This window comes from Lactuca serriola, chromosome 1, assembly GCF_051521515.1.
Source record: "Lactuca serriola cultivar US96UC23 chromosome 1, Lser_US96UC23_V15, whole genome shotgun sequence".
NCBI classification, from domain to species: domain Eukaryota; kingdom Viridiplantae; phylum Streptophyta; class Magnoliopsida; order Asterales; family Asteraceae; genus Lactuca; species Lactuca serriola.
In genome coordinates, this window is record NC_136408.1 from 135,517,810 (window position 1) to 135,541,892 (window position 24,083).

Consider the following 24,083-nt stretch of genomic DNA (forward strand, 5'->3'; position numbering starts at 1 on the left):
AAGTATCACAACACAGTAAATGTAAATAAGCAAACAACATCATCCATTGCATTAAATATATAATTTTAATACAAGCGTGTTCTATACAGTTTTAGACACCAAAAATATAACGTAAATCAAAATAATAATATGATGAGTCTTGAATGCGCTCCATCTTCTCAAAAGCTGGCATCGGTACCTGTCTACTGATGACCTGAGAATACAAGTTATTTTGAAAGAGTTTATCAGCATTAAGCTGGTGAGTTCATAAGTATTTTAGTGTCGGTGTTTGTTATCAAAAACGTTTGAACGTGTCTCAAGTATAAGTTTGTAAAATGTATGTAAGTGTTTGAAAAAGTTTGAATCTCTCAGAAAAACCTATATTTTCTATTAAAGTAACCTTTTACCAAGGCTTAACTGTTTTGCATGTTCGTTTGTTGTAAAAGTGTGTAATTTCCCAAGTGCAACTATCTTTTAACAAAATATAGTTTGTACATTAAAGTTCAAGTGAGGTTATCACTAAAAATATGTAATGGGTAAATCATTGTAGTACTGTAGCTTAGTTTTATAGTAACTACTGCTGTACTAACTACCTTAAACCGGATTTATATTAAGGTAAAATGTGATAATTGCACCATGCTATCGACTGGTAACAACGACATACGAATGGTCGTAATAACGGAATGACGTTTGGCACCCGCAGACCTGCAGGTCCGGCTGTAGCTAGCAGCAAGGTGTAGGATAGTCAATCCAGTATAGATCTATACGCAAACTCACGCTCTCCCTCCAAGAGAATTCTGGCTACAACTCGGGCCATGAGATTTAAGGCATGCTCCGATACAGTGGATCACAATTGTTAACGTATTAATGTAAGGGTAATGTTCCTCGTTCTAGTATAGTTGTATATGTTCTCTTCCAAGTATAGTTGTATATGTTCTCATAGTATAGTTGTATATGGACTCATGAATGAACTGACACATTGATCTAGCAGTTGTAATAGTATGATCCTGTGTTACCCCGATGGTAACTTACTAATGGTGTGTCTAGTACGTATGAATATGGAAGTGCTTTTATGTCTATATATGTATATTTGATATATAATTAATATTGAAACGACCTTCGGATGGTCACCCGAAATCCCACCAGACCACATCTAAATCGAGAAAAAGGAAATAGGGCGGATGGCCTTCCTAAGCCCTTTAAACATTATTTATACATCTATACATATATGGGCATGCAATTTATAATATAAAAGCATAAATAAGTTTTTATAAGACATTTGAAACATAAGTATTATTTTAAGAAAAGATCGACTTGATGTCAATCTATAAAACAATTTGAAGGCATAGGTTTGATAAAACAGTTTAAGTATAAGGAACATTTGTTTGAATCACAGTTGTAAATAAGTTTGAAAAGTAAAAGGGTTTCTAAAACATTTTGAAGTAAAACAGTTTGATAGACAGTTTGAACAGTGATAAAATCACTGGTTTCCCTAGTTATTAATCACATGTGATTAATGCAATCACATGTGATTGAAGCAATAACTATAAGTATTTAACTTGTATTCCCCCCCATAAGTATTTAAAACATTTAAAATCATTTCAAAGGTTGATTAAAGGGGTATGAACTCACTTGAAATTTTGAAGATAGCGAGATGGAAAACCGGGCAGAGTTTCGTCCTGGGAAACGGATTTTTCTCGGGATTCTCGGGAATCTCGGGAGTAAAATCGACCCTCGGGACTTGAGCAAAAAGACCAGAGCTTCGGGTTTGAACGGGCATGGAAATCGAGGCAAGATCGTGAGAGAAAGGAGAGAAATGGGGTGATTTTCCCGGAACCCTCGCATTTCTATTTATAGGGGGTCTGAGAAGCCTCGGTACGCGGGGTGTACGCTCGTACGCAGCGCGTACGCGTACGTCATGCATGAGCGAGTCCTCGACTGCCTCGGCTTCGGATGGGATGGATCGGATGGGACGGGTCGGATGGGGCGGGTCGGTAGCTTCGCATAGGGGCGATGTGGACGATCCGAGGCCCTTGATTCGAGTACGCGGGGCGTACGAGGGTATGCAGGGCGTACTCCGGTCCTATCTGCTGACTCCCCTTCGGATATTACCAAGAATTTATATTTAAATTTATCTTTATTTTAAATAAACTTCTAAAATTCATATCTCCTTCATACGAACTCCGTTTTCGACGTTCTTTATATCCACGCGTAGGTGAGACTAAGATCTACAACTTTCGTTTAGATTCCGTTGGCAAATTATGAAATTATTTTTATTATTTATTTATTAAAATGACGTGATTAAGGAATTTCTTCAAAAATTCATAACTTCCTCATCCGAAGTCAGATTTGGACGTTCTTTTTATGTACGCTCACGGTTTGAGGTTATCTATAACTTTCATTTAGATACCTAAGGATAAAAACTATTGTATTGAAACTTCGCGTTTTTCGTTTAATCGCTGTTGCCGGTTTTGCCGAGAATCTCTGGTTGGTCATAACTTCTTCGTTATAACTCGGATTTTAGGGTTCTTTATATGTACGAAAACCTTGATACGATTCCTACTACTTTATTTAACCCAAATAAGATTTTAGGAAAGTTATATTTTGACCTAGATTTGATTGGTTTTACATTACATTGTCTCGGAATATCGGGTTGTCACAAAATTCAAAGTACATTCCTTTGAACATCCTTCTTCCATTAAGTTTCCTAATCTTACACAGATTTAAAGAATAACTTCCACTTATAGAAACATTTCCATGTTCCCATTTTGACAATTACTTCTAAACAAGAGTTGCCTCTTCTCAGAGTGTGTCAATATGGTCCATCTATTTTTATACTTCCAACTATAAGCGACCAATCCTTGGCGAACCCTAGATTGTCCTTAACAGTTGTTAACAACTTTAGTCAGATTCGGTTCTAGTCCATTTTCCCTCTTAGTGCCCTAGGCATTTGGAAAATTTAGAACGGATAAATATTATAGCACATGTAATCGATTATATATCCGAAGCATATTGGACACGATTCATAAAGACATGATACTTAACTAGTCATTTGCTACAATATTTCAATTTGCCATGATCTCATCATTCGAATTATGAAGAGGGATGTCGTAATCATAATCGAATTTGAGAACGCAATTAACATTTCCATATAAATATTTAATTTCCTTATGTTGAAACATTCGAACATAACATTCATATATATTTGACTAAATTTGATTAAAATTTCAATCTAAGCTTTTAGATTTTAAAATGAAGTATACTTTCCTCTCCCTTAATTATAGCAAAACAACTTTTCAAACCCTGCAACTTTGCGATTTTAAACCTTTTGTTTTTCTATAATTAACATTGCTAACTTGCAACACTTTCCATAATAATTATGCTCCCACTAGCATAATAATTATTATCTTACTAGCATAACAGTTATGCTCCCACTAGCTTTGACATGTAATCGGAAATCAGCTAGACTTCTAGAAATCAATACTTATTTACTTCCTTTCTAAAGTTCAGAATTCTGATACGAGATGCTTCGATAAGACTTTATCTAGGCTTCTCAAACTCTTACACCTTTCCTTAGATAGCTCATATTTGTGTCTAAACAATTTTAGAGCTTACTGCAATAAGTCTCAAATGTTTAGACCTTTTCCATTTCTCATAATTCGAACTATGAAGAGGGATGTCATAATCATAATCGAATTTGAGAATGCAAACATCACAATTTCTAACTATTAAAATCTACTTAGTGAAAGTATTTCCTCACAATCATTTTCATGAATTGGAGAGAAACCTTATAACACTTAGTGTCACAACTAGCATTTTTAGCTATGAAATTCTGTTTTCATGTAAACATCAACTCTTGTAAATCTTGTAATCTAAGTGGATATCATGTACTATGCTTAATAAAAAACATCCATTTGAATCAAAACTCCTGAGTGAAGTCCAAAACCTAATTTAATACATCTCAGATACTCAATTGTGGGTTTTAAACCCTAATGTTCCGGTTCAAACTCAGTATGGACCAGGATCCTCTTATTGGGCCTAATAGGCCAGTAAACTTTTCATTTGATTATTTTGGGCCAATGAACCCCATTTGGGCTCTAATTGGACCCACATTCATCAAACCATGGCATTTGGGCCATGTTGGTCCTAAAATAACTCACTTTATTATCATGGGCCTAATAGGTCGTAAATGGGTTCTTAAACCCTAATGGGCTGTAAACTCTTCTGTTTATCTCTATTGGGTCGTAAACCCATAAAGGGGCCCAATGGGCCGAAATTTCCATATTAGACCCTATAACATTCGAATATATTCACTTATGGCTCAAACTCTTCTTTCTCTTTTCCTTCCCCCCCCCCCCCCCCCTCATTCTCGGTTATGCTAAAAAAATTAATATGAGGAAAATTGTGAGGAAGACACCTCACCATTGCATGGTGAATATCCATGGATAATACCCAACATACAACTATGAAGTCTCATGCATCTAGGTAAGTCTCATCACCCTCTCTCCCCTTTCATTCTTATTCTCGGCCAAGGACCAAGAAAATCACCATCACCTTCATTTTTATTTCAAGCTTATCTCCAAAACTCTAATATCCATCTAAATCCTCTTATCTTCCCTAAAATCGTGTGGGTGTAAGGTGTGTTCAAAAAGTCTTTCCATCCAAGATCACTTCAAGCTTCACTCTTTTGGTAAGATCTTGTAAACTTAATTTGGTTTACTTCATTTTAGCTAATTCACTCCTCATAAACACATGTTTTCATGATTCTTCCTTCCTAGAACTTCCTAAGTTTGAAATCCACTCTAGAAAGCTTCTAGGGCCGAGTTCTCATCCATCCTTCATCCAAAAATCAATATCATCAAAGCAAAGTGAGTTCATACCCTTATTTTCGGTTTTTACTACGTTTTGGGGGAGAATACAAGTGGTTTTCTGTAGATCTACGTTTATATGCACGATTTTGATATATGTGTGGTTATGTGTTATAAACTCCACGAACTTGAAGATCTACTAAAATGTGATGATATTTGTAGAACCTAACACTTATTTCAACTTATTATGCAAAGAAAAGGTTTTAAAATACATCAAAGTTACTTAAAACTAAGACAATTACATAAGAGGGCCAAAATGACAAAAAAAAAAACGAAAAATGAGGTATTTTTATGTAACTCACGGTTTTAAGGGACCAAAAAGGATGTATTTTGATAAATATGAATATTTATGATATTTGTGATCTTAAAAAGGGCTAGAAGTGTAAAAGTTCACAAATGGGCTTCTTTTGGGCTTTTACGAATTTTTGGGCCAAGTTTGTAAATTTTTGGACTTTTGTGGGCTTAAATGTCATTTTCAACACAGTTGTGCCAAAAATGTAAATTTTTTATAAGAGGAACGAAAAACATGAATTTATTAAAATTTGGGCCAAAAAGATGAGTTTATTTATAAATGGGCCAAAAATGCACATTTTCAAAAAAAACCAAGCCAAAAATGATATTTTTGAAAAAGGTGAGTTAAAAATGTTATTTCTACTTAAAACTAGCCTTAAATGCAAATCTTGTCCTTAAAGGACTTATATTGTCATTTTACCAAAATTGTGCCACAATTGTAAATTATCGGTTTTTAGGACAAAAAATGATCTTTTACAAAAAGGTGAGCTTTTTATGTCACTTTGGTAAACAACATAACTTAAACAACCAATGTAACAAACCACAGATCGATTTCAGTATTCACGTCCTTATTGGGCCTGGAAATAATATACATGTTAAATGGGCATTAGTTGTCTTTTTACATGTATATTGGGTCTGTGATATATATATATATATATATATATATATATATATATATATATATATATATATATATATATATTCTCATTCCTTTTGAGCTTGGAAATAATTTACATGCTTAGTGGGCATTAGTTGTCCACTTACATGTTTATTGGGCCTGGAATATATTTTATATGTTTTTCTTCTTTTTCGCGTAAATTCGATTAAGGATCTAATGAGACGTGTCGGTTGACACCTACCGAGTGTACAATCGTAGCCTATAGTTACAACCAGAGTCTCCTGGAGGGAGAGCGGAAGTTTGTGTATAGATCTATACGGGGGTGACACCCCACACCTGAGTTCTTCGCTATAGTTAGACTAGGTCAGTCTAGGGTGACAAAAACCTTACCTCATTCTGTCGGCGTCCGAAAAAAATGTCATGACAGGCGAATTTGTCATTATCTAGTATGGTTATAACGACTCACTTAGAGGAATTAACATTATAAAATTTACGGGAAACCATCTTTTTTTTATAACACGGTAACATACCCGCGCTGGTACTTAACCACGGGTGTTGAGATTCTAGCATTCTCATAAATAGACAACTTCGGGTTGTCTGGGGTCATTCTCTTTATATTCTCACAAATAATAACACACATGCATTAATACAAGATCGGGCACAAACATTTCAAACTGTTTTTCAGAAAATATCGGATTTTCTGGTGTTTACAAAGCGATATAAAACAGTTTACTCAAACATGCTTATGAACTCATCAACATATTTATGTTGACCTTTTTAAATTAACTTGTATTCTCAGAAAACCGTTGAGCAGGTTGGTCAGCAAGATTACATGGATATTTTGTTATGTTTTGTTTTCATCATACTCCGAATGTTTTGGCATGTAATATTGAAATACAATATTTGATGTAAACCAATGACAGTTGTAATATTACATGTGATGATGACGATGATGTTATGTTTCAATTATATACTCTGTGATGATACTACAAGAATGAAGTCACCCAAGCCCCCAGACGTTTCCACCATCTGGTTCGGAGGTGTGACACTTAGATTTTATGGTATATGTGTTCCTATTCATGTGAATTTGTCAAACCATAATCATAAGACAAGGTTAGTAACAACTCCAAACTCATATGGATTGAACTTGTTCAATCTTAATTTCTTGTCACTTGGTAGCACAAGGGCCTACCATGTCTTCCAAGTTGTTAAGCAGCTCACCCATATTGATCAATGAAACTTTCATTGATCCAGGTGCTTTGCTTTATGCAAACAACTGAGAACTCATAGAACTCACATGCATAGTCAACTTTTAACTGGAATGGGAACAGAAATAAGAATATGTCATCACGATAGGTTACAACCTTCAAGTCGTGTGCTAGTAATAAACAATAGGTTTATTCTTGATTAGTTCTTGAAACTTGTCAAGATCTTTAAGACACCCACTGACCTCTTGACATATAAGATTCTCTTGTCACGTACCATTCCTTGACAAACAAATATTCAAGAGTTAGTGTGAATTCTTATCAAGACAAACACTTCACACAATTGGTCTTAGTCGGTCTTTGTCTTATCCAAGAGATCACAACTTACCAATTTCTAATGTACAAGAGTACGAAACATTTTACTCTACATTTGATGAGTGTTTTAAACCTTCCTTAAGATTATGTCACTTAAGGTTACAATCTTGGAGTATGACTCCAAAACTTGTTTTTAGAACGAAGTATGACTCATCTTCTTGATTTAACCATTTTAACAATTCATGATTCCTCTTGTTAGCCATACAAATGCACTAAGATATCCTTAGAGGATCAACTGTGATATGGTTTTAAATAATCATTAAGATGATCATAAAACATGATACTAAAGTACTCTCCCATCTTTTCAGATTGAAGAAACTTTTATCTTCCTGCCTAATTTGATTCTTCTCATTCGTTTTGCCATACATTGAAACTTTTTCAATGATTCAAAATTATACTTAATTTTGTAAGCATAACCATATTTACTAAACTTTAGTAAATCATGACGAATAGTCTTATCGATCTGTGTGGTGGACCTGACCAACGCACAACCAAGTGTACCCAATCTCCTAGTCCTTCACTTGACTCACATAGATATGTGAACAAGGAATTAGTCTTAATTTCCCAAAGATGAAGGTTCTCATTCATCACACAATGCAAGTTGTATGACTCCAAGTTTCTATCCAACTGAAACTTGGGTGATGAGAATCTTTCCTTATTTGGTAAATTTTGACACTACCACAAACGAAAGAATCAAATCCATATTGTTAACAATAGAAAAATACAAACATCAAATTTCACAAATTCCATTTTAAGGAAACTTAAAATGAAATAAAAAAATTCTTTTTTTATAAAATTGTGGAAAAACTTTTCCTTACAATGCAATTACAAATGAAAACTATGTTATTACATATTTCTAATCAATCAATTTTAACTCCTAAGTAGAAGTTCAAAAATCCAATCTGTAACCAGATTCAACTTGCTCTTCCTTTAAGCTTCTTTTCTTTTCTTCGATCCTACAAAACATCAAAATATAATTACATTACATCTTGTATTAAGAACCTCCAAATAGGAACTTAATAGAGTTAGATAGTGGACTTACCTGAAGTAGGTCAAACTTTTTGATTCTAACTTCTCTCAGATCTTTCAAGTAGTTAGGGCAGTTTCGCTTCCAATGCCCCTTCAAATGGCAGTAGAAACAAATGGCTTATTTTGCATTGGCACATGAGAAAATCTCAGACTTAGCCTTTCTCTTTACCATTTGGTCAATCGGGTTAACTATGGTCGATCCCTTTCAATGGGAAGAGAAATCTTTCCTGGACTTCCAATGTTTCCATTGTCAATGTCCATGGAAGTTTGAGAAGTAGATCTTCCAATAAAATTTGCTTTTCCAGTGTGTCAAATCATTGTTGATTCAGCAACAACAAGCAAATAGATAAGATCAATAAGGGTCATATCGTGGTCTGTCATATAATAATCTTTAATGAACTCACTATATGACTCGGGAAGTAGTTGAAGAACCCAGTCAACAGCCAACTTCCTCGAGATAACGACACCCAATACAGCATGCCAGTATGTGACTTCATCTCCAAGACGTGAGTACACATAGACCTTCCATCTTGATGTTTCATTGCAAGTAGGGCTTGAGTGATCTTGAACTTTTCAAGTCTTCGAGCTTGTGGGTTAGGGAGAATAATTGGAGGAAGTGGAGGAAGTGAAGCATGATTTCCATTTCCATGATCCAATCGTGGAACATCATCTTCATGAGGAAAGCTTATTCCAAAAGATTTAGGTAGACCATAGTTGTCTGTACTAGACATCTACAAGGGAGAAATTCAAGTTAGTTGATTTAAGTCCTTAATATAACACTCAAATGAAATATTAAGGCTAGGACCCAACACAATATTCTACAATTCGGAAGAGGGATACCGTAATCCAATTGTAAAATAGTTGAAGGTAGGTAAATCACGATTTATCAATTTCCACCATGAAAAACGAAATTGATTATTAAGTTTTAATTGGTCTGAAATTCCTAGATCCTTTGAGATTCATTGAACTTTTCAATGGCATGTTTAAATCTCGATTATATCCTTCAAGTTTGTGACTGGGATGCCGAGGATCACAAACAAGGTGTGAATAACAATGCAAATTAGCTTCGTACACCCAATGTTACAACCACCTAATCAATGTGTCGATTAACCACGCTCCATTGATCTATGATTAACATCAAACTACCCTTTTCCACGGACTGTCAGTCCCAAATTAGTGTGTCGGTTAACCACACACGCTCCACTAACGACTTAACAAGGTGCAAAGTGCAATTTCATGGGATAGCACCATATTCACATTTTTCTAAAGTAACTAAGATTGGGGATATAATAAAAGTTTAGTTAGTTTATAATTATCATTATACTTATAATGAGAATTAATTTCCTATCCTACCTATCACACCCCCGAACCAGACGGCGAAAACGTCCGGGGGCTTGCGCGTGACTTCATCTTGAATATCATTACAGTGAATATATTTGAAACATAACATCATCATCATCACATATGTAATATTACAACATTCATTGTTTACATCGAGTATTGTATTTGAATATTACATGCCAAAATAGTACGAGTATGATGAAACAAAATATAACACAATATCCATTAGTTTGTTTCGTTCATCCTGCTTCAACGGCTTCCTGAGAATACAAGTTATTTTGAAAAATGGTCAACATAAAAATGTTGGTGAGTTCATAAGTATTGTTATGGCGAAATGATTTGGTGAAGATTGTAAAACCCAGAAAATCCGATATTTTCTGAAAAGAGTATTTTTTTATAAAAAGTGTGAAGATCCGTAAATATGTTTGTTGATTTTCAAAACATGTATAATTGTTGAACTTTGTATACATCACACAAGTGAAAATGTTGAACTCCCCGGGAAAACCCGATGTTTTCCCAATACGTAAATTACATGATTTGTTTATTGTTATACCGTTATGACGAATGTTTTTGATTACCCAGGTGACATTGGATTAATTAAGATTTGTGAGTCGTTACAATCACGCATTAATGAAAATGACTAGTTTGTAACTACAAATTACGAACGATCCTTAAGGCGTCGTCCGTACTACTCACTTAATCCAACCACCCTGACTTCTCTTGATTTACGCAACGAATCTGTTTACTCGATGTCTCATAAGCCCAACAACCGAGGAGAAAGGAGGGTACGAAGCCCCCTTTATTTCCATAAGTTATTCAAGGCTATCGGGAATGCGAAAGGCACTTGGCCCGACTCGCATTTGACTTCTAGACTTCACTAGCAGTACTAATGGACCCTTGGGGCCCAATAGCACAATAGAGCTATTGAAAGTCCTTTTACATGGTATTAGGTCATAGAAGGCCCATTAACATGTAAGCGCGTTCCCCTTCGGGCCCAAAGATCATGTTATTGGGCTAGCAAGGCCTAACAAGCACGATTTAAAACTTTCAAGCCCAAAGATTGAATGTTGACTCCTCCTAGTTATCGCGTGTTTATTGAAATACTATGGTTTATTGATTTTTGTTTTGTTATTGATTCGAGACCGAATCAATTCGTTTTGTAACGATATTGGTTGTTGAGAGTGTATTTGTTTTTACGTTTCGCCAGTAGTCGTGGATCTTGTATTTTGTCTTAATAAATTAATTTGTTTAAAAGTAAGATTTTTAACTTTTCACAACCTTTCTTTTATAAAATTAGCACTTTTAGTCCTTTATATAAAAGAATTTCATTTTAGTCCTTAAAACATTATTTTGACACTTTGGTGTCATAACTTGTTGAAAAGACATTTTTAGCCCAAATTTATTTTGTAAACAGCTTTAGTCCTTCCAGAATGATGTTTTCTCGGTTAGAACCCCCAGTTTCACAACTTTTACAGTTTTGGCCCAAAATAGAAAATTTTTACATTTTTGATCCTTTTTGAATTTGAAAAGCATATTTGACCTTTGAAATTGTTTTAATACACTTCAAATCCCCTGTTTTACAGAAAATTTCATTTTCAGCCCCACAAACTTAGAAATCTCGCATTTTGAAGCTTATTGGGCCGAAAAGCCCAAACTTTAGCTCATTAAGTTCAAAATTTACATTTTAAGTCCCTCAAAAATGTTTTTGTTTAGAAAAATTATTATAGAAACTGTTTGGACCCTTTTGACCCTCCAGAAACTATAATTTGTCGGTTTGGTCCCTAAGTTTTGTATTTTTGACAATTTAAGCCCAAAAATGGGTTTTATGTTCAAGCATGTTCATCCTAACCATATAAGCTATTTTTCTTGACTTGATTACTGTAAAATAGTTTAAATTATGTTTATTTCCTTCCTCATGTTTTAGATCTCGGTTTTTACACACTTTTAGGATAACATATTCATCACAAACACATGATATCACACACATACATGCATCAAATCACACATAGCATACATTTACACATAGATCTACACATTTACTTGTATTCCCCCCCCCCCCCCCATAAAAACTCATAAAAACCGAAAAGAAGGGGGTATGAAGCTCACCTTTGCTTTGAGGTTTCGGTTTTGTAGAAGAGATGAAGAGATTTTTGGTTCCTAGCAAGCTTTCTTGAGTAGATCTTAAACTTAGATGGTTCTAAGAACATGAGCCACAAAAATATGGGTGTAAGAGGAGATTTTTGAAGAGATCAAGAAGCTAAATCATAGATCTAAGTAAGAACTTACCCAAGTTGATGATCTTGGTGGGAAAACCTTCTTGAAATGCTTAAAATCTTGAAAAATTGAGAGGAAAGAAGAGTGGTTTTTTTTAGAGTGTTTGAGAGGAATGATGAGAGAAAGTGTTGGTTTTTAGGATGAAATGTGAAGGTAGAAAGGCCATATGGCTGTGAGTTTGAAGAAGGGAGAGGAAGAAAGGATTTTCTTGTCTAGATACATGAACTTACCTTGTTGTATGGTGGTTATTGTGCATGGATGACCACCATGCAACATTGATGTGGCAAAGTTAGGATAATTCATCTCTTTTCCTTTTTTTGTTTTGTTTTTGGGCCGAATATGGGCTAGAGAGAAAGGTGGTGGATTAACTTGGCCCATTTCTAGCCTTGGCTCGAAATGATGAGGCCCATAAGAAATCTTTCGGCCCATTGGGCTCTTAGGGAGGCTCATGGCCCAAAATTGCTAAAGAAATTAGTTTAGGGCCCATTAGGGCTAATTAAATCCTTTATGGCCCATCATGGCCCAAAATGTTATAGATTTATGAATTGGGTCCCATTAGAACATAATTAGGGTTTTTAGGCCCAAAGTAGTTAACTTGGACACTTATTGGTCCATTAGTCCCAACAAGAGAATCCTAGAACATATTAAACTTGAATCGGGTTTTCTAGGGTTTCCAGCCCTTATTTGAACATATGAGATGTATTTGGACGAGAATAGAGTATAGGCTTTTACAATGGATGGTGCTTACATGGGAATAGAATTCCTAGAAAAATGCCAGTTGTGACACTACCCGTTCGGCTAACGACCCTCCACCAGTCAAGGAAGCGGTGGGTGAGAGCGGACACCCATTAAACTGTCATTTTATAGGCAGTAACCTTATACCCCTTTTATAGAACGGCTCGTGAATGAGGCCTACTAACGGTAAGACTGACTTATCTTATATATATATATATATATATATATATATATATATATATATATATATATATATATATATATATATTAAACTTATAATAATATAATAGTATAAGCGATTGAATTTTAACTTTTAAAACTCTAAGGTTTAATTTGGAATTAAAGTATTCATAAGTGAAACTTTACAAATTCCAAAACTTGAGGGCAAGTTTTGAAACTTGTCAAAACTTTTCGTTTCCATAACTTATGAGTTTAATATGGTTTTTATGAAAAAATTTCAAGTTCCATAACTTGAGGACAAGTTATGGAAGACTTTAAAAACATTTAAAAGAAAAAAATTTCATTTTCCATAACTTGAGGACAAGTTATGGAGTTCATAAAGGGCATTTAGATCATATTTTTTAACTAACATAAATTATCAAATAATATATCTATGATCTAATTAAACTAATAAGTCAAGATAATTCATATAAACCATTTGCAAGAAATTAGTCTATCATATAAACTAACACAAATCTTGAAACTATGACAATTATCTTTTATTTGGATGAGGATAATCATTACCATAGCAACAAAATCAATGTTTATGAACAAAAACATTTTGTGGTAATTATCCTAATCCAAAACAGGCCAAAAAACGGAAAATTTTACCCACTGAACAGTCACCACCTCATGGTGATCAGGCAGATTCCAAAAAAATGATTTTTCTTGCTTTTAACAATTAACCAAGCATCAATATAATAGAAAACTACCCATGGCTCTGATACCACTATTGGGTTTTAGTATACTACGACATCCTATGGTGCACATACAACCCTAAAAGCTTTGGATCTATGTTTTCTCTAATTATATATGCAATATTGTTTCCAAAGCTTGAATCCTACAACTAACATACAATTGATATAAACAACATACAATTGAGTTATAGAGTTACCTCTTTGTTGTAGCTTGTTGTTTTGGCCTTTAAGAACTTAGTGCCCCAACTGTTGCACCTCAAACGGTTCATAACACACCTAAGACAAAGGAGAACTTGAGAGAGAGGCTACTTGCACACAAAAACATCTACCACTCTTCTTGGAATGCATGGGGCAGATTTTGGTGACTAATGGGTTCCTTTTATGTGTAGCAAGGTCTAGGGTTACATTCATGCAAACCCTAATGCCCATGACCTTTCATATTACTTAGGCTCCATGGGTTAAACCTCCACGGACTATCCATGGACTACCATGTTGGTTTAGCCTATCTTAAATACACATTGGCCCACACTATAAGAATCCTTGATTTACCAAATCAATCCTCATATATTTAATTAGTCTCTTTTGATCTCAAAATTAATTCCAAATTAATTCTTGATCAATACTAATTAAATAATATGCTTTCATATTAATATATTAGAACTTATAATATATTAATAAATCATAAGTAACTTCTTACTCAAGTATCCATCCTATCAAATTGTCCTGATGATATGCAACCCGAATGGACCATGCTACTCTCGGGTCAAGTACATACCAATTATAGTTATGGGATTAGACACCTAATCCAACAGTTGGGTCATGTAGTTAGGGATAGAAGAAAATTGTTGTGTTTAATCGTTTTCAAGTTATTGGGTTGCCTATTAGCAATTGGGGTTTCCGAGTGGTCTCTTGAGTTTTTATATAAGATTCCTTGATTTGTGGTTAGAGGGAGTGTTGGAATATGTTGGTGTTATGTTAGAAATCGTAACCAAGATGGATTTCAAGGACGAAATCCAGGTTTCGAGAAGTTTCTTATTTCGAGATTGTGGGCAATAAATGGATCAAGTAAATGCCTTAGGTTCCAATGAAATAGGGTTTAGACTCTATTGGGTGTTGATGTTATGGGTTATGCAATCCAAGCCCTTGGTGTGTGTGTTGGAGCATTAGGGACATAGCGGGAAAAGTGATGTTCGGTCTTCTTGCATGAAATATGGATTTTTTTTTTGAGAATTTTTTTGTCCAAGATAATTATATAATGTTGTAGAGCTGTTCAATACCTTTCCGAGGATATCAAGATCGTCGAAATTGGAGCTTGAACAAAGAAGTTATGGTCTTCGGAAGTTAGGAAGTTTACAGGCAAAGCTTAGTACGCAGGGCGTACTAGCTCGGAGTGATCGCGAAGGGATAACCTAGTACGATGGGCATACTAGGAGTATGCATGTCGTACGCACTCAGGTGCCAAACCCTAATTTGGGGGCTTTGAGCCCTATTTAAGCTCCTTAACTCACTCCAACCCTTTCCATTCTTAGCCTCCCCCCCCCCCTCCATCTGAAACGTTCTCCCTTAAACCCTAACCTTGGATGGAGCTTGGTGAGAAAAAGAAGGCGTTCGTATGTACCTTTGAAGGAAGAAGAAGGTGGGGATTGTGCTTAAAAGCTTGAAGCAACCTTGGATCTGGAAGTTCTCCTTCCTCGTTAATCTCGATAAGGTATAAAGTTTATACCTCTATGCCTCCAATAGTAGATCTAGTTTAATGGTTAAATTTATGTCCTTTTTATCCCATGATTTGGGAGTGTGGGTTGTTCTTAGTCTTTTGAGGTGCATTTTCAGGTGTATAAGAGGATATTAAGTCATAAAAATATGATATTGGCCTTGTTCTTCTTTCCATGCATGCATTATGAAGTTTAGAAGGTTATGATAAGTTAGGATTTTGGATTTGGACCCTTTCTAGCCATGTAATATCATAAATTTGGAAATTTTATGATCTAGGGAATCATTTAGACTTAGATCTGAGCTTTGGACAAAAAGTCTTAAGAGGTATAACACTTAATAAGGAGAACAGGAAGCATATCCAGCTTGGATGTCGCGCATACCGGTCAAAGGTGAGTACGTTGGGCGTAGACTGGGTATGTAAAGCGTACTCAGTCATTTGAATTCCGTTGACTTTCTTTCACTTTCGCGTATTAGGCTATATTTTGGACTTTTAGGGTTTGGACCTTGTTGGGCCAATAGTCTTTTGATTTCTGGGCATTATAAGGCTATGGGCCTTCTTGGATTGGGCCTATAATAAGCTTTGGATGTCATTTAGGACTTTGGGCCATGTTGGGCTCTTGAAGCTATTGGAATGGGCTTTGGTTATTGGGCCAAGTGAGGAAATGGTAATATGGTCTTTTACCGTGGAATTGGATAATTTAATGAGATTCATGATTTTGGTTATGACTCAACTTATTATATGGGCGTATTTGATTGGTTAGTGCTGGGATTTTTCTAGATCAGTAGTCCAAGCATTTGTCTGGGACATTCAGCCACTTCAGGTGAGTTTTTCTTACTGTACTTTCAGGTTGAAGGCACCAAGGTCTGCCCATTGGATTGATATCCTAGTGTACCGTATTAGGGGTGACCATTTGGACCGAACCGGACCGGACCAGACCGGACCGGCTCTTGGACCGGACCGGTTTTGAAGAATATTGTGGACCGTGGACCGGATCGGATGAGTCGTGTCCGTGTCCGTGTCCGGGTCCGGGTTTTCCGGTTCTTGGACCCGTTTGGACCGGTACAACTTTAACTGCATAGAGTACAAGTCGTTAAAATAAGTTTTTGGGTTTGATAGAACTCGTTAAAACGAATATGTTATTGGGTTTGATACGATACAACTTGTAAAAATGATTACGTTTCCGTTTCATGCATAACTAATCTACATTGATGTTATAATATTATAACTTACAAAATTAATTTTCCAAATAAAAGCAACTAACATACAAAATCAAGTTCACCAAGATCCCTTTCATATGATTTATCTGTCAAAGATACATAAAATTCAAAATTATAGTCTAAAATAATAGTTAAAAAGTTGAAATATTTCAGCTTTGATAGCTCTACTTTGAAGGATTGCAACTCAGTGAATACAATGCCAAAATAAACAGAATTATAGTCTAAATTCATCTACAAACTGTCAACTAAATGTTGGAAAAAACCGGAGGTCAATCCGACTTAAAACGAATGATTTATGGGTGTTTAAAAAAACGTCACAGATTACAAAATCTTGCTGAAAAGCTGAAATTTTTTCAGTTTTGATAGCTCTACTTTGAAGGATTGTAACTCAGTGAATATAATACCAAAATAAACAAAATTATAGTCTAAATTCATCTACAAACTGTAAACCAAATTTTGGAAAAAACCGGAGGTCAATCCGACTTAAAACGAATGAGTTATGGGTGTTTAAAAAACGTCACAGATTACAAAATCTTGCTGAAAAGCTAAATTTTTTCAGCTTTGATAGCTCTACTTTGAAGGATTGTAACTCAATGAATATAATACCAAAATAAACAAAATTATAGCCTAAATTCATCTACAAACTGTAAACTAATTGTTGGAAAAAACTGCAGGTCAATCCGACTTAAAACAAATGAGTTATGGGTGTTTAAAAAACGTTACAGAAATCTTAAACATGTCCAACCGGTTCTAAACCCGGTAAAAACCGGACCGAACCGGGAAAAAAACCGGACCGAACCGGATAGAAATCTTAGAACCGAGAACCGGCCCGGGGTCCAAAAAAACGGTCCTGTCCGGTCCGGTCCACCGGTCCAAATGCTCACCCCTATACCGTATGTTGCTATGTTGTAGTGACTTGTTAGATTTGTATCCTTGTTTATAGGATATTGCTAAGTGGTAGTGATCTGTAGATCTGCCTGTTTGCCTGTTGACTGATTATATGTTTCTCTATTATGTATATGTCAATATAATGAGTTGGGTTGAGATTGTATTGTTTTGTGTGTTAGTCAACAAACTCACGAGCATTCCAAATATGAGCTGAGAGCCCGATTGGCATGTCAGACTCATACTGAGGGTTCAGGAGCATTCCGGATACAAGCTGAGGGTTCGATTGCCATGCCAGACTCGTATCGAGGGCCTGAGCGTCAGTTCGCTGACTGAGTGGATCCGTTGTATATTGGCATTCCAGTCATCAGACTGATTAGGTCGAGGGTAATCTAGTATGATGGATGTGGACCTGTAGGTATTCCAGTCCGATTACTAATTGGACCCAACATGTTTATTTGTATATTATTTTGTGTGGTGGTATTGTGGGGGAACTCATTAGGCTTCGTGTTTATTGTTTCGGTTTATTGTTTCAGGTATTCCAAGGGATCGTGGGAAAGTGAAGACGTGATCGTGCACAACTTCCTGTTTTTATGACATTAGATCTTAGGAGACTCTGATTTTAAATAATATTTTGAAAACAATGGTTTTGCAAATGCTTCTTTTTAGTATATGGGTTACTTTTAAAAGTTTAAATTTTTTGTAATTTTTGAGACGTTACTTTTATTTCGCGAGATCTGTATAAAAACTGTAGCACTATAGTCATTTTTTTTTCTTTTCAAGACAAATTTATTTTCTCAGAACGTACTTAGGTGTTGTTTGTTTTTTCGAAGAGAAATTGCGTGAAATCTGCGAACTACCTCTGCAATCCTCTGTAGCGAAAGAGGTGGAACAAACGGGTGCAGCATGTAATAAAAAGTATGTTTGTTTTTAACGTCTGCAGACTGCTGTAGTAAGTTAAACTAAGGCGTGAAGAGGTTTGAAACAGTTGGTTTAGTGTTGCGCCACGCAGCACACACACAACAGTTTTTAAGTCAGAAGTCTTCTGAAAAACAAACAGCTGCGTATGGCCAAGTGCTGCTCGGCACAGCAATAAGTGGTTTGAAGTGATTTTTTAAAAAAAAACAAACAGCACTGTATACTAACTTCCATTTTTTATGAGATGGATAAATATGACGTTGTTTACTTGAGAAACCTTTCACCCAACATGGGAATACTATTGGATTGCATTTCTTGGTGTATTGTTGACCATTGTTGTCAAATGGACCAAATTCAATTCCTTTAAATTTCATACTTCTTCCGTTCCAAATTGATAGTCCACTTTTGACTTATAAAGTCTTTTTTTCTTCAACTTTGACTTTAAATATTTTTATTTGTGTTACATATTACTTGATAAAACTTATAACAATGAAAAAATATTTAAAATACAATTCGTTCATATATTTTGCATCAAGTATTATCTATCAAAATCAAAAAAAATATTTAATGTTAAAATTGAAGAAAAAATACTTCAAAAGTCAAAAATAAACTATCAATTTCAGACAGTAGTATTTGATAGAGTTGTCAAATCGACCAAATTCAATTCCTTAGAAATTTAATAATTCAATTCTTTTAAATTTAATATTTGATAGAGTTGTCAAATGTGCCAAATTCAATTCCTATAAATTTCATATATGATATATTTCACCCTTAGGGACAGGCAAGAGTTCAAATTCATTCATTCTTTTTGAGTAAATTACAAAAATGGTGCATATGGTATGGTGGTGTCACGGAAATTACAAGTTTGGTCCCAGTGACTCACACGTTAGAATCACAAAATTTCAAGATTGGTCCTTGTGGTTTATAAAAAAAAATTCACATTCTAGACAACTATAAAAACATCACACTATTGGTCCTGTGGTTTTAAAATCTTGCATGGTTTGTCCACTTAGCTAACACTACTAGTCCTTATGGTTTTAAAATGTTGCATGGTTGGCCCTTTTAGTTAACTTTGTTAGAAAACAAGGGTCACATAGTTATGAAATGACCAACATACCCGTTTTCATTTTTATTTTTTCATTTTATTATATTTTTTAAAAACTTTACAAATTAACCATTTAATCCCAATTTTGTCCCTTTCCTATTAGGTCATTTTGATATTTTTGTTTTTACAACTATTTTATACATACATCTTAAAATGCAAGAGTAAATTGCACGAATGGTCCCTATGGCTTGGGGTAATTTGTGTGTTTGATCCCTAACTTATTTTTTTAACTTAAAAGGTTCCTACTATTTGTTTTTGTTGCGCGTTTGGTCTTTGTCTTACCCTTGATTTTTTAATTTATTTAAATAAACATAATCTCAACCCCACCTCCACGTCACCTTATCTTACATAAAACGACTACTTTAATTTATTTAAATAGATTTTTTAATTTATTTAAATAAACACAATCTCAATCCCACCTCCATGTCACCTTATCTTACATAAAACGACTATTTTAATTTATTTAAATAAGGACATGATAGTCCTTTTAGGTAAAATAAGGACCAAATGCATAATAAAAACAATCCGAATGAACCTTCAGAGTTTAAAAAAAAAAAAAAAGTTAGGGACCAAACGCACAAATTACCCCAAACCATAGGGACCATTTGTGTAGTTTACTCTAAATGCAACTTTTGGTGCACTTAAACACCTCAAAGCAAAATAAGTACGAAAAGATATAATAAAAACGTCATATAAAAACTAAAAACTAAAATTGCCATAAGCCGTTTTTTATGCCCCAAAATTGTAAAATGAAAATTACAAAGATATCAGAATTATAACAAGTAAAACTGTTTAAAGAATTGAAACAATATTTGCATGAATTTCAATTGGTTATGACAACCAACTTGATCCATATTACTCTAGACAAAAACTTTTTTAAAGTTAATGGTTAATTTTCAAACTTCAATGACCAAATTAGAAACTATCAAATTAGGATAAAGTGAGTTATCATTTTTTGCAATTAATCCAATTAAATTTAGCAAATTTTGAAGCCGAATTGCTTTGTTAATGTGTTAGATCTAGTTCATGATATCTTCCTGTTGGGTTAAATGCAAGAAATATCAACTTACTATCATTTATTTGTGTATTACATTATCTTACTTTCATTTATTTCTATTACAATATTGTACATTCATTTTTTTTTCCTTTTAAACTTCTATCGTATTACAGAATCAACTTCAAAAAATATAGAGTAAATTACACGAATGGTCCCTATGGTTTAGGGTAATTTGCGTGTTTGGTCCCTAACTTATTTTATTAACTCGGAAGGTTTTTACTGTTTGTTTTTGTTACACGTTTGGTCCCGGTCTTACCTAAAAAGACTATTTGGCCCTTGATTTTTTTAATTTATTTAATAAACACACCCTCAACCCCACTCTCTCACCTTATCTTACCTACTCCACCATTTTTCTTTATTTAAATAGTAGTCTTTTTAGGTAAAACAGGAACCAAGTACGTAACAAAAACAAACAGTAGGGACTTTTCGAGTTAAAAAAATAAGTTAGAGACCAAGCGTGCAAATTACCCCAAACCATAGGGACCATTCATGTAATTTACTCAAAAATATATCCAGTTAAAGCATTGAGAATTACTTTGTATTAAACCGGATAGATTTTATAAAGTACAATGATGTGATCATAAAAGACAAAAGTAGAATATCATAACAAACAAATAAACAAAAGTATGCAACTGTTTCTACCATTTAACTTTTCCTATATTTTTTTATTATCAAGGCATTGTACTTTCAAAATCTATCCATTAATAACATTATAACTTCGATTTTTTTTTATTGAGGCATTGTGCTTTAAAAAACATTATCCAATTACAGCAGTATTGCAATAATTTTGTAGATTTTATAATGTACAATGTTGTAACATAGGGAAATGAAAGAAAAATAAAATAATAAACAAATAAAAAAAAGGTACATTGCTAATTCTAGTATTTAACCCTTTCCTATTTCACATGTCAAAAAGCTAAACACCACCAAATCAAAAGGGGACAAATATTTTACAACTATAAAGAAGTCATGAAATGAGAAATGAAAACAATGCAACTAAAAGACCCTTAAAATGTTGAAGAATTTGGGGGATATTATATGAGATACAAATAAGAGAAAGTAAAAGATACATACATATTAATCAATGGCCATAGGAGTTTCTGAACTTCCACCAGCAACAGACACAGTAGCATCCTCAACAATGTTCTTGTTTTCATAAATCGCCATTCTCATTTCCTCCATCATACTCTTTTGTTCTTCTTCAATTGTATTCTGCAACTCATCCACCTGCATATATGTTATTACAAATACATGAGCATCAAGAACACAAAGGGAATTAGAAAACTGTAAAATGATAAAAACAAGTACATACCACATGTAACAGAAGAGCAAATTGTTTCTTCCGAAGCTCTAATGTCCTTGAACTTGCAGTATTCTCAGCTTCCAAAGATGCAATCTCTTTCTCCAGATCATTAATCAGCTTCTGAGTTTGAGATCTAGGAGGTTGTGCAGCAATCAGCTTCCTAATTGTCTCACACTCCTCCTTATGCTTCCGCTCAACCTTACTCTCCTCAAGTTGCTTCTTCAAATCCTCAATGTCATCATGTGCTTCCACTATCTTTCGATTAATCTTATCATTCAATTCATTGAAATTCTCCTTCTCTCTAACATTTGCGTCAATAACCGCTTTTGTTTTCACCAATGGGAGCTCGAAAGTCTTGAGCTCCTGTAAGAATGCCTTCGCAAGCCTCTCACACTCGGCATAATTCTCTGAGTCTTTCTCGGTTTCCAGAGCAAAAGACGTGAATTTTTTCTGAAGCTTTTTCAATGGAGGTTCACCTCTTGTGGTTGTTGTTCTGGTGAGAAGCCTGTGTTTGATGATTATATCATCGTCTAGGGCTCCAAATGCGTAATGTGCAGCTCCTCCGGTTGCTTCTCCTCTACCACTAACTTTCCTGGATTTCAACATTTAGTTAAGCAAACTGCGTGTTCGATTTCGGCCTGAAATCAAGAGTTTTTATCAGATTAATGAGAGAAAAGGCGTTAACAAGAATCGAGATGCTCACACATGACCTAATTTCTACACGAAAGGCGTCGCGATGTTCTAACCTATCTGCGAGAGAGGAGGGAGAACAAAAGTACGCACCTCTGTTTTGCGATATTGCAGATTCAAGAGAATAGGGGAATACGTCGACGGCGGTTACGAGCTCTACTGCGGCCGTAGGAAGCGAGTATCAAGCGGTGCCGTTGGCCATGGAAAGGGATTTCAATTATCGCTGAGGGATTCGGTCAAATGCTTTCTTTTTTACTGTCTTTTTTATTATTTTTAGGGGAAATTATACGAATCGCCCCTCTGGTTTGGGGTAATTAGCAAGTTTGGTCTTTAACTATTTTTTATCACTTGGACAATTGTTATAATTTGTTTTTATTATGCGTTCTAGTTGATGTAGAAAAACAGTTATACCCTTTCTCATTTTATTTTTACTTTTCTTTTTGTTATTCGTTTATTTTTATAATAAAGAAAATGCACATGAGGCTCACTCCCACCCCTTACTCTTCTTGTCTTTCCACCGTCTTTTTTCCTAAACATCGATCTGCTCATTCCTTCTTCATCACTTGGTCCTCCGCCTACCGACAGATCCTTCTACATCTATTCCATGAGAACCACCAACAATTTGTACACAAAATCAACAGAGATGTTGTTGCCTCCACCTCCGATTCACCCATATCCAAAGAAGGAATCACCCCTTCCGGAAGCATCATTAGAATCAATGAGAATTTGATACATCATCTTTCAATTTTTATTTTCGTAGGCTCGATCTCCAATGGTTTTCAGAAACACCTCCTCTCATCCCCTCTCTTTTGTATCAATTTTGATTTTTCAATTGCGATTTCCCTTACGTCGATTTGGAACTTTGTAAGGGTTTGTTCAATAGGTGGGAGATCATTAGGTTTGTTTAACATGTTTCAACGAAATCGTTTTGACAGGTTTGAATGGAAATGTTTTATATTTTCCGGCTTAAATGGAAATTGTCTTACATTTTCTAGAAATTCTCGATTTGATTAACTGGAGGTGTGGATGAAACTCTCTCTTTGACACCGCCCCCTTGATGATGTGTTAAAAACGAAGGAAGACGAAGGCCCCATGTTTAGTCATGGTGGGTTTCATCATTGACTGCAGATGATGAGTCAAGTGAAGTTACATCTGAAATCGATATTTTTGCATCTGAAATCTTCAAAAGTAGGGTTTCACCATTGACTGCAGATGGTGAGTCAAGTGAAGTTACATCTGAAATCGCTATTTTTGCATCTGAAATCTTCAAAAGTAGGGTTTCACCATTGACTGCAGATGGTGAGTCAAGTGAAGTTACATCTGAAATCGCCATTTTTGCATCTGAAATCTTCAAAAGTATAAGGTTATTATAGTTTCATCTGGATGCATTTTGTGTATGAAAGATCTTGTGTTTGCAGTTACAGATATGGAGGTGATGACAAGTTCTCATAGGTTTTTGGGTGATAGATGTAACGACCCAAAAATTCATAGTAAAATTTTTATTTTTAAAACAATAAACCATAAAAACGAGTTGTTCCAAAACCGATCAAAGTAAATATAT

The 24,083-nt window shown here is 34.8% G+C and overlaps 1 protein-coding gene across 1 annotated transcript; it reads right to left on the minus strand.

Annotated features, from left to right (window-relative positions):
* Positions 1–21,460: 21,460 nt before the first annotated feature.
* On the minus strand, positions 21,461–22,771 carry LOC145098876 (THO complex subunit 7B-like). Its single transcript, XM_079036472.1, has 3 exons — positions 22,616–22,771; positions 21,842–22,470; positions 21,461–21,756 (listed from the first exon to the last, which is right to left on the minus strand). The coding sequence occupies exons 2-3, from the start codon at positions 22,436–22,438 to the stop codon at positions 21,607–21,609; spliced, it is 747 nt and encodes a 248-aa protein (XP_078892598.1). The 5' UTR covers positions 22,439–22,470; positions 22,616–22,771; the 3' UTR covers positions 21,461–21,606.
* Between the last annotated feature and the right edge of the window lie 1,312 nt (positions 22,772–24,083).